This window comes from Sinocyclocheilus anshuiensis, unplaced genomic scaffold (genome assembly GCF_001515605.1).
Source record: "Sinocyclocheilus anshuiensis isolate Anshui unplaced genomic scaffold, SAMN03320099.WGS_v1.1 scaffold2181, whole genome shotgun sequence".
Lineage (NCBI taxonomy): Eukaryota > Metazoa > Chordata > Actinopteri > Cypriniformes > Cyprinidae > Sinocyclocheilus > Sinocyclocheilus anshuiensis.
Window position 1 is genome coordinate 257534 of NW_015552262.1, and position 12920 is coordinate 270453.

At 35.7% G+C, this 12920-nt stretch overlaps 1 protein-coding gene across 4 annotated transcripts in view; it reads right to left on the bottom strand.

Annotated features, from left to right (window-relative positions):
• LOC107663529 (pituitary adenylate cyclase-activating polypeptide type I receptor-like) overlaps nt 1-5077 on the bottom strand; it is a 35525-nt gene extending 30448 nt beyond the window's left edge. For all 4 annotated transcript variants that reach the window (XM_016453764.1, XM_016453763.1, XM_016453762.1 and 1 more), the window contains exons 1-2: nt 4980-5077; nt 1752-1857 (exon numbers count right to left, since the gene is read on the bottom strand). In XM_016453764.1, the coding sequence (XP_016309250.1) occupies nt 1752-1857; nt 4980-5036 (163 nt within the window). In that variant the 5' untranslated portion in view covers nt 5037-5077. The remainder of the gene's footprint in view (nt 1-1751; nt 1858-4979) is intronic.
• Nucleotides 5078-12920: the final 7843 nt, after the last annotated feature.

A 12920-nucleotide genomic window follows, 5' to 3' on the forward strand; every position in this document is an offset into this window, starting at 1 on the left:
CATAAAATGCGCTGCACACATCTGAATATTTGGGTAGAACTGTTCTGGAACAGTTTTGTAAATACAACTTAACCACTTATTTCTAGTTGTGTCCTCTTTTGGAAGGCCAAACAAAGTAGTTTCGCTTTCACAACGAAACACACAGCGTCTCCACAACATGGCGGCGGCGGCAACAATACTACAGCGAGAATCAAAGTTACACCTTCTTTCTTTGCGTGAACATTTGGGCGGCGTTATGCAAATCTTCCCACACAGTGATGTAGACATGTGGGGGTGTGTTAGAACGAGGCGTTTTAGGAGGGCGTGGACGAGTCTTATCTTTCAGAATAATATGCTGATTTGCTGCTCGAGAAACATTTCTGATTATTATAAATGCTGAAAACAGTTGTGCTGATTAATATTTTTGTGGAAAGGGTAACACAGTAATTTTCCTTTTCCAGGATTATTTGATGAATTGAAAGTTCAAAAGAACAGCATTTATTTGAAAAATAAATATTTTGTAACATTATGTCTTTACCAGGTTTGGGTATCGAAAACCGGTTCCATTTTAGAACCGCTTCCAAATTTCCAAGAACCGGGTATTCGATAAGACGCGTGCATTTCGATTCTGCTTAAAGGGGTCATATGATGCGATTTCAATTTTTCCTTTCTCTTTGGAGTGATACAAGCTCTTGGTGCATAAAGAAGATCTGTAAAGTCTCAAAGGACTGATATCGAGATGGGAAGTACGGAATGGAAAACACGCTAGATGGAATGTTGCATTGTGACATATTCGAATCATTTCCATGAATTCAAGTGTTCATTTCAGTGAATCGGCTAAAAAAAAAATGATTCAGCAGTTCTTTGATGGTTGCTGACATCCCTGTCTGGCATATTACATGCTCTTACACAGTCCAATAAAGCCATATGGATGCAGAAACTACAGTTCTGTTCATCATAAAATCCTAAAGAAAAATGTATCACATTTTCCACAAGAATATTCAACAACATTTTGTTGTTCTTATTATCATCAATGTTTTAACATTGATGATAATAAGAAATGTTTCTTGAGCAGCAAATCAGCATATTAGAATGATTTCTGAAGGATCATATGACGCTGAAGACTGGAGTAATGATGCTGAAAATTCAGCTTTGCATCACAGCAATAAATTACATTTTAAAATATATTCACATAGAAAAGTTATTTTAAATTGTAATAATATTTCACTTTTTTTTTTACTAGTTTTACTGTATTTTTCATCTAATAAATGCAGCCGTGGTGCGCATAAGGGACTTCTTTCAAGAACAATATCTTATCGACCCCAAACTTTAGAACAGTAGTGTACCAAAAAGTTTTGCCTGATTTAATCAAATTATATTTATTAAAAAAACTAGCATTTTTATAGAAACCAGCTTATATTTTATATTTTGACCCATCAGTCAAAATCTTTCTTTACAAAAATGCTCTTATTATCAGCTCACTCATCAGCTCGCGGTTCACTGTGATTCAGACATGTGCAAAAGAGTTTGTTCTGTTTTGATGCAGTTAGATTGAAAATTACTCTAGAAAGGGAAAACTTCAGCTGTTATCATTTCCTGTTCATCTTTCACATTGTAATTGGAAGATTAAACGCACTGGATTATGTAACAGAATTCCATACTAGATGTACACTTGACATTTTGCCACATTTGCTCATCTGTATATTCTATGCATATACTCTGTATACATAGTATACTATACAGTGGGTTAGATAGTCTTCGCTTTCACTTACCAAACTTTTCGTCATCTTTTGTGTCGTGCAGGACGATTCGCTCCAAGCATCTCTCCTCCTCACGTTTGATGACGCAGTTGGAGATCTCTGAATGTATGGGCCACATCTGGATCAACAAACAGACAAAACACATAAATAAACCAGAACAACACAAGAGCAGGATGAACAAAGAGCAGCTGAATTCATGCCACAAAAACGTTTCCACTAACAACTTGCCTGCATATAATCAAGATGAAAAATCAACCTGCAAAATCTGTGCTGGTCTTGTCTATTTACCCCTCTGGGGGTAAATAAAAAAAACTCACACACTTTATCTTTTATAGAAGTTGTGTTATTTCTGTCTTTGCTGTTAGAAGGGTTTGTTACTGTGTTGGATTGAATGTCCATCTCTGTAAAAATCCAGCTAAAACCGGTTGTCCTAAACCCTTTTGAACCAGTAAAAAAACCTGCTACCATGTTTCAAAACCAGCTTGACCACCTTAAACCCGTGTGACCTGGTTTGAAATCTTTGTATACTCCACATCCAGCCAAACGTCTGTAACCATCAAGAAGACATGGAGGAACAGTGATGGTTGTGATATGATATCTGTTGATCATAAAGCATACGTTTAATTGGTTTAAAGGAATAGATCACCCAAAAATTTTAATTTGCTGAAAATGTACTCTCTCAGGCCACCCAAGATGTAGATGAGTTTGTTTCTTCATCAGAACAGACTTGTAGAAATTTAGCATTGCATCACTTGCTCACCAATGGATCCTCTGCAGTGAATGGGTGCCGTCAGAATGAGAGTCCAAACAGCTGATAAAAACATCACAATAATCCATCTTGATGGATTTTTCTTACGAACACACAGCGTTTCACATCACAAGATGTTAATTGATGGACTAGAGTGGATTATTGTGATGTTTTTATCAGCTGTTTGGACTCTCATTCTGACGGCACCCATTCACCATTCACATGTAAGTGATGCAATGCTACATTTCTCCAAATATGTTCTGATGAAGAAACAAAGTCATCTACATATTGGATGACCTGAGGGTGAGTAAATATTCAGTAAATTTCCATTTTTGGTTGAACTATTCCTTTAAAATGTATAGCAATGTGTGTAAGTTTCTTTTAACATGCACAGATAAAAACAAATGTGGTGTCAAAAATGCAAAACAATGATTTGTCTGTAGTAGGGTGTGAATTATACAACACAACTGATGGGATCAATTTAAATCTAAAACAAAGTGCCAAATAATGACATCACATGATGTACTGTCCATTGATCCGAATGGAAAGCACTTGAGGAGCCAACTGTTGCTATGGTTACCTCCCCCTGCAACTTACTGAAAATACACACTCTGAGTAACTTGTAATCTAATGTTTGTGGTTACTGAAATGTTATGCGAAAGTCCTAAAATTAATTATGTAAAATGAGGCATTTAATATTTCAGATATATACACTTGACCCCTTATACCCAACCTTTCGTTTTGCCTTCTTTTGGGACATTCAGGCCTTAATTGGTGGGGTCAGGGGTCAGAGCTCAAAATCGCCAATCTAAAACGATCCAGTCTGCAGTCTGGATTCCAACAAAAATAAAACCTTCCCAGAAACAAAAATAATTTAATAAATGACGGTTCCCTTTTCGTTGCTACTGACCACACTGTGCCCTCTGGATTCTGAATTCTACTGCATTTATAGACTCAAATACTAGGTTTTAATTAGACTTAATACAGGTGTACCATTATTTTTACTGAGTATATCAATAAACACACGCATGTAAAATACTGCGCTTTGGCATTTAAAAAATTTGAAAAAAAATACACATAAATAACCATTTTTTCTTAGTGTGAAGAACATTTTTAAAATTCTAAACAACCTTTTTTCCACTATAAAGACTTCTTTGTGCAATTGAAAGGCTCCATGGATTTTAAAGGTGAACCAATAAAGAACCTTTATTTTAAGTGAGAAGATATAGAGGTGAAATTAAATCACTATATAAGAGCAACATCTGAGCAATATTTTTCAATGGACTTATTATGCAAATCAACAAAACCCTCCATTCTCACCAAACCATTCAAACATCTTTTCTCTTTATTTTGATTAAAGATAACATGCTCTTGCTTGTTACCTCGCTGTAGGGAAATTACCAAGAAGTCTTTTATCACACTACAGTTATCACAAAACCTCAGAATGTGTTTTTCTTCTTCTTTTAAAAGTCAACCTTTCAGATATGCTTTGAAACTGGTAGTGGAACTAAAACAGAACTAGTTTTTGTATTTTCTGCTTGCCTGTTCACAATGCTAGTGTGTTTCGCCAGAGTAGTAACACTCTGGTGAAACACACTAGCATTGTGAACACTGAAGAAGAAAATACAAAAACTAGTTCTGTTTTAGTGCTACTACCTGTTTCCAAGGTGTCCACAAGTTAATGTTAATTTCAACATGTACCAATACATTTTTAAAATCAAAACTTAAATCTGTTAATATTACTTAATGAATCTGAGCTAACATGAACTAAGAACAGGTGTATTTTTATTAACTAACATTAACAAAGATTCATAAATACTGTAACAAATGTATTGCTCATTATTAGTTATTGCTAGTTAATGCATTAACTGAGGTTAACTAAGGAAGGTAAAGTGTAAGTGTAAAAGTGTAAAAAAAAAAAGAATCTAACTGAAATAAGTTTAAGAACTAAAATTATTGAAAATAAACTTGAAAATGGAAATGAATAAAAACTAAAACTGAATTAAAAATAAATGAAACCAACATAGTAATAGTAAAAAAAAAAAAGCCCTAATAAAACTGACAAAAGCACAGAAATATTTTTTATAAATTAAACTAAAATTAAAATGGAAAAAAAGAATAAATAAAAGCTAATTCAGAACACTAATATAAACTATAACAGTATAAAAATAATACTTAAATAATACTTTGGTTGCTAGGGTGTTCTGAATGGTTGCTAGGGCACTGGTAGCTGCTTTCTAGGGTTTTCTGGATGGTTGCTTAGTCTTTGGTCTCTAAATATGGCTATTTTATAGTCTACCAGACAAAATCATGACACCCAATGTTTAATAATGAGGGTTAGGGGTTTGTTCAAAACACTAACTTTAAATAAGCAATTGTAATAGTAATTCATTAAACGTCAATAATGGTCACATTTGTGAAATATAATCATGTAAATCTATGGCCCAACACAGGCCCAAAGAAGAAAAATATGTGTCCGTCTCTGCTCTTACCAGGCTGATGATGAGGAAGAGGATGAGGAAGGACTCTCTAGTCATGTGTCTATGCATTCTGCTCACGATTGTTCCCAGAGATCTCACACACAACCTTATAAAGCATAAAAGAGAAGGAACATTGTTTTAAAACACACACACACACACACAGAGACACAGAGCTGCTTCAGTACTACTGGCCACATCATAATACACTGCAGCACAGTGGCTGACGCTCAGTCTGGATCCACAATAACACTGAATCACCCTTACGTTCTTTATTATATACAACCCCATCCAAAATAATCAAATCTCTGATCGCTGAAGTGTGCAGGGTCAATGCGGAGGGAGGGGTGAGTGGGCAGGAGTTTATGGGAAATGCGTGTCAGCCAGATTTACTGATCCACAGCGAATCTAAGAAGGTATAAAATCCCTTAAGACAGGACCTCTGCGAGGATAGCGAACGGTCTCCGAGCCCCCGCCGTCTTACTCATCTTTCTTAGATCCCCAAAAAAGGAATAAATGGATGAATCATAGCGAATAAAACACACACTGAAACACACATAGACAAGAACGAGTAGTGATTCAATTACATGCAACGGCAGAACTCCTAACTTGCATGATCAGAAAAACAAGATGAGCTGATGCTGAAAAGAATCGGATATTACACTGTTTTCCTCCCAATGAACCTCTGATTATTTGTTCTGGTTGTATGTGAATGCTTTACATTCACTGCAGTTCTCAAGTCTACAAATGCCAATTTGAGTAGAAAATGTACATCTAAATGTTTTTTCTTGCACATTTCTCCCTTCTCTGTGCTATTTTTGTAACCCTTGTGGGATGCAAACAACAGGCACTTCAAGGAGAGAAAGACAGTTGAGTGTCAATCAAACAGAAGGTTTTTTTTTATGAATGCAAAACACACAGTGGCTCTGATAACCATCATAATGAGAAGCACAGGGCTGAATGTGGCTCTGTTTCTGAGTGGGCTCTGTGCTCTTGAAGGCACAACAGCATCTGGCAATAATAATAACGGTCATTTAACATTGTATGTTCTAGTATATTTTTATACGGCTAATGCTATTGTGACCTACTGTATTGCTACATTAATTCCTTTAACACAAAGAGAAAAGCATCACATTTGCAGTACCTAATGAAATTGAAATGACTTAATATGGTTCATAATGTCAAAACATTACAAGGTCAAAAGTGTGCAAGGCTTCTCAATAAAATGGAGGTTGTTCCTATACATGCACTTTTAAAAAAAATCTGATTCATTTCGAGGCAATAATCTGAATGGGAATATACAGTGGTTGGGTTTGTTTTGCATGAATGTGAAGGCAGCATTAATGTGTGCTGTGACTCACTGCATGCCTTCATATTCACTGCAGAAATCTGGATTGATTTACTGATGATGGTGTGAGGCGTTAGAGAAAGACAACAGACCTAATGCACGAGAGAACCCATCAGAATAGGCTGATTATTGGCTTTACACGGGTGATTTGCTGTAAAACTATTCTGGCTCAAAACACACAAGTTTGCTTCATGAGGTGCATATCAGTGTATTGATTGTATTTCACCCCAAAATAAATAAAATGCATTCAATGGCTTTTTATGACACAATATATATTCTGCATTATTTTCAGTACAATTCAACTCATTTTCTCCCTAGTTTTCAATGTTAAGTCTCACGATGTTTAACTTTTGAGGTTTGGCTGCGATTCTCATTATTCTTAATGATGGTTCGCATTAGATTCTCATTAACTGTAACAAAGCAATGAAATCATCCTGTCTGGTCAGTTTATTTTTTTATTAAAATCAGTCGATTTTAAAGGTAGTACAACAAATACAGCCTTGAAATATATTAATAATTAATAATATTACTGTTTAAATGATATCGAATTATTTTCTGCAATACAGTCAATGGAAACGTGATGAATTGTAATGAAAATATGAATGCAAATATAATTTCGTAGTTTTTCCTTTTAATTTGAGGGTGAAATGTGGTTCATGAGATTCATCCATTTACAGCTCACGCTGAACACCGGTTTGTGACAAACATGTTTTGGATGCATTAAAATGCATCCTTGTAAAGTCATGGTGTGGATGAATCGGCACATTATAACCCACAAATCATCTTTAAATTATTGAACTGAACGTATATCCAACAAAGCAAAGCCCAATGATCTCTGCGGTCTCTGAATATTCACTCATCTTACATTAATAATTAATCCGTTTGTAGAAACACGCGTGAAGCGAATAAGAAACACGCCGTTGACAATCGTGTATGCCCGCATTCAATGTATGGCTGTAGCGTTAGACTGCGATCAATGACTGAAGAAACGCGAAGAAGAAGCGCAAACTCACCATCACAGAATGACTCACCATATAACCCCTCTTCTTCGTTATAACGTCTGCAAAGGGACGGTTCGATTCGTGCACCTGCGATTTCAACGTTGTCATCCGCGTCTCACATCGACAGACTGGAGTAATGAAGGTCTGTGGAGCACTAGAGGAGCGTGCAAGTGTGCTCGGTGATTCCCTCACTGCTGCTGACAATCCACCTGCTCTGAGAAACACCAGCATCACTCAACATCACAGCACATCTTTCACAACCTTATCACTGAAACGTAATTCACCAACATTTCACAATTTTTTCACCATTATGCATTCGATGCATATGCATTGCCTTGCCTTTCTTTATTTTATGAGTTTATAAATGTGGTTTATAATCCATTAACTAGTTAACAATCCTGGCATTATTCATCATCACTAATATTGCTTTCCAAAAACGAACATAATTTACAGTATAAATAAACCATCACTCACCCATTATTTAGTGAACACTATCCACAATTTTTCACCAATCTGCATAATCCATTCAATGCAGTTTATTTGAAGACTGTTTTGCCAGTTTCTAATTGTGGTCTGCAGTCCGGTAACTATCAGTCCTACCATTAGTCATCATTAGTTACCATCACTAATATCACTCAAACACTGAAAATCACTCATATTAATAAACCACCACACACCATTATTTACCATCCTTTACCATCAATGAACAATCAATAAACATTATTCTCCATTACTCACACCATTAACCATTTTTTACCATTACTTGCCAAATGCAACCATCACATAAGCTATTTCACTCTCATCCAAATCAATGAACCATCACTCACCATTATTCCTCATTACTTAAAATCACTTACCATCACTCACCATTACACACAATCATTCACACACTCTAAAAAATGCTGGGTTAAAAAGGGACAAACCCAGCTATTGGGTCAAAACAACCCAATAGCTGGGTTTGTCCCTTTTTAACACAGCACTGGGTTATATTTAACCCAGCATTTTTTAGAGTGCGCCTGTGAAAATTCAACACAAAGTAAAAATCCTTTTTATACTGTCTTATTACGAGTTATATATTATATATATGCTATATATATTTTCCTACCAATACAAAGGCCTACTGTACATAATACAACAAATACAGTTTGTTGCAGTGCAGGTTTGTGTGTGTATTTGTGTGAGGTCTAGTTATAGGGAGTCTTGAGGTTTCTTTTGAAAGTGGCTGATGTATGAGCTGGAATTTGTTCCACCACTGAGGCCATGAATTAAGAGGCTGTACAATCTGGACAAGCAGGAATCCATCATGTGGAGAGAAGCGGAGCAGATCACAGCGGTCCGGTTGGGCTTTACTGTCTCTGATCAGTCATAAGAAAGTGCTGTCTTCTTTAAGTTCTGTCCAGCTGTGCTGCTGTCAGAGATTCTCTTGGTCGCTGCCTCTCTCTAACTGTGGCGAAACATTCAGCATAAACTACTGTTCAAAAGTTTGAGGTTAGTAAGATTTAAAAAAAAATTAATACTTTTTATTTACCAAAGATGCATTAAACTGATAAAAAGTAATAGTAAAATTGATGATGTTATGAAAAGTCCTATTTTAAATAAATGCTTTTGAACTTTCTATTAATCAAAAATGTATCACAGTTTCCAAAAAATATGAAGAAGCAAAAATTTTTTCAACAATGATAATAATAAATGTTTCTTGAGCAGCAAATCAGCATATTAGAATGATTTCTAAAGGATCATGTGACACTGAAGACTGGAGTAATGATGCTCAGCTTTCCATCACAGGAATACATTACGTTTTGAAAAATATTCAAATAAAAATCAGTTATTTTAAATAGTAATATTATTTCACAATATTACTGTTTTTTTCTGTAATTTTGATCAAATTAATGAAGCCTTGGTCAGCATAAGATACTTTTTTCAAAAACATGTTAAAAAATCTTACCAACTCCAAACTTTTAAATGGTAGTGTATATAGACTGTGAAACATGCAGGAAAGAAAAATCACAAATCTTTAAGTTTCTTCTAGACAGCAAGTATATTCATTTGAAACAAATATACCTTTGTTATAGTCTCCTGCTTCTCAGATTTTTCTCTGGACCCCAGTAAGCTTAGCTGTGTCTAGAGGATTTGGTGGGTAAAAAACAGCTCACCACCTGAAACAAATTTGAGAAACACTGATCTAAATTTTCAGAAAAGTCTGCAATGAAAAGAACTTAAGATGGACCTTAAAAAAGTTGAGTTGCTATACACATTTTATAGATCCATTACTGTATGTCAACAATTTGTGTCTATTTTTATCTCTCCTAACAAATTTTAGGCGAAACATCTGAGAAATGTTAAAATATCCATTAAAAGAGTAATCTTTGAGCAATAAATGTTCCTGCCTCAAGTTTCTCAGTCTCTTAACAGATTAAAGCAGCAGATTAAAGGGATAGTTCTAGAACTATCTAGAAATGAAAATAATTTAAAAAGAAAAAAATAACAGAAAATGGGTTTGGAATGACAAGAGTGTGAGTAAATCATGACAACATTGTCATTAAAATTTCTAAAGGTTATAGTTTCCTTTTTTAGTTTTGCCTGTCAGTTCTCTCTGTAAGCACAAAAACCAGTCTCATCAGGTTTTTGTCTTGTAATCAGCAAAATAACAAAAGCCAACTGCTTTCACCCCGGCCACATGACCTGTGCAATGAAACACAATGCTGGAGATGCCAGTGCATTCGGAGCTCACGGCAGGAGCATCACCCCACAACCCAGTGTCCTGCTGGGATCTGTTCTCCATTTATACAGTCTGAAATGAGGTGAGGGGGAGCGAACTAACTCACAACAACTGAAGAAAGGTGAACATATGCAGATGGTAACAGAGAGAAAAGATGCTGCTTAACATGTAGAGTGCTGTGTTTATGACTCAATATTTGGCAATTTTCATGACCCGAGCACAAAATAAGGTCTGAAACTCTTAAAAAGTTAAATATTTTTCATTCCAGCAAACAGGAATAGAAAGTCTTTAAACATGTCATTGATCATGAACCGAAATATAGTTCATATAGAATATAACATTCTAAATAACATTGTGTGTGTGTGTGTGTGTGTGTATATATATATATATATATACTCATCACAAGTAGCTTCGCCACAAGCAGAAGTATATACTAATATATAGAAGGTGCACAGAGTCATTCATGCAAACACAAAACACCATCATGGTAACACACATGATACTTAAATAATGCATTAAACTTTCATTAAACAACAGAAGATGTAACATAAAGCCCAAATATACATAACTAATAACAAAAACTATTAAAAAACCATGATTATTTAAACAAAATGCTTTCAAATGTGGAGGGTCATGCAGGGAATTCTGGGAATATCAGTTTACAGTTTTTGACTGTAAATTATACATTGATTTGTTATTTTTACTTCTAAAAACTGTAAAATTACCAGCATTTTACTGTAAAATGTCTGGTTAGATATTTTACAGTTTTTCCCTGTATTTAGTACGGGAACTTACTGTTAACCTATTAACATTTTTTTCCCGTAGCGTTTTTACAAAATTTTACAGTTAAAATTACACTTATTTTTTACAAAATATTTACAAAAATGTGAGGGGTGTACTCACTTCTGTGAGATACTGTATATATATATGAATGTTCTCAACAGATGGGAAAACATCTCAAAATCAATAGCTGCTGAAGTGTTTCCATGGCAAAAAGGAGGAAAAAGACAAAACACTCCATTTCCAGTCGTACATCAGCAGGTTGAGAGAGACGTCTCTTAATTGAAGACTTCACCAGAATCAGATGTCCTTCACCATCAGAGCACTATATGGTTTGATAAAGCCTGTGCTCATCAGCATCAAAAACAGCACTCTCATTATTTAGAAGAATGCATCAGAATTTTAAATTGAAGTTTTGTTTTTTGATGTCTAATTACCCTGTATTGTTCCATGGCCTCTTCACTGTACAAATGATCGCTGTCTTTGCGGCTCTGCAGACGTCTCAAACAGAGCTGGTGCCTCATTCAGGGCCCTGAGCGCCGCTATCACTATGGTGATTTGGCGGTGACGCAGAGCAGATAGATACTTGAGGGGTTGAACGCTGAACTCCTGCGGCCCCCTGTGAAGAGCACGCCGTGGGGAGGCGAATGGAAGGACTCGATAACAGCCATCAACATCCACTCTCATTAAGAGGAGGAGAGCACTGCCGCTCACACATGTGAGATGATGCCAATCGCAAAAAACTTCACTGCAATAAAGCCTGTCAATGTACTCCGGAAACACAATACAGCTTCATCTTTGAGAGTGAAAAGTTAAATACACGTGGTGTATTATACATTTGTACAATAAATTAATAATGTTATTCATTAAATATTAATAAGTTGTATTAGTTTGATTTAGCAAATTTTATTAGCTTGATGTAAATATTGTAGCAAATCTCTATTTAGTGTCAAAATACAGTTTTTATTAAATATTTGGTTACTTAAGTCAGAAATGTATTGAAATCAAGTCCAACACATTGCAAGTGTGCGGTTATACAGACTAGCATATGTTCTTCTGTTCAGTTTCTGTTCCATTAAACCAGATACATTCAGGTAATTAGCTCCAAACAAACTGTTAGAGATTAACTAAGTTGTTTACTGTTTAAAGGTAGGGTAGGCGATTTTGGAGAGGCTAGTAATAGCAAGCTAGCTTTGAAAGCATAAGATCTCACCCTCCCTGCAAATCACTCTCCAAAGCCACGCCTCCTCCAAAAGACATGAACGCACACAGGCAGAGCAGAGGCTAACCAGGGATGCGATGAGAGACGGCGTTGGTTGAGGGTTGAATGCAGCGCTGTCAGATTACCTCATGTCTCATTCACTGGTGAGAAAACATTACAGTACAAAGCGCATAATATTACAATAATAACGCCTTCCATTCTCACTCGGCCTGCAATAGCGTAATGGAACGCACTGATGATGTATCATGTCTGCACAAACAGGGTGCATAGAGGTTTGCAAATACATACATTGACAGGCAGGTAGGACAGCCTATCGTAGCCCTCGGACCGTGGGATATAATTGGACAAACTTTTATGGTCCTACGCCTTCCACAGATGATATAAATACATATAAATACATTTAGACCACTTAAATTAGTGATTACTATCGGGGTGTGAAGACAATTTCAACCAGCAGAACAAAAAATGTTTTTGAACCAAATCACCTACCCTGCCTTTAATTTTAACTAACTTACCCAGTAAGTTTCTCTTCAAACTGTTGCTCTGCCCTGACAGTAGCTGATCTGAAAAAGAAAAGAATTTGAGAAAGTTAGCATTCCCACTTTAATGCAAAGCTGAACACTTTCAAAATATTTGTGCTTATATATGCATAGAGCCTTTTGGGTCTTAACATCTGTTTTATAGGCAGCATTATAGGCATCTGAGGCACACTCACAACTAGACATTAAATAGATACAAATACAAGTAGTTCAATCTAATTTTATTTCACTCAATATATTTGTTTGGTCCAGACTGTGCAACATCAAACTCAACTAATGAGAATTAGTCAAGTACTTTGTGTACTGGACAAGTAGCTGCCTATGAATAACATTCAGTTCACTTAGGT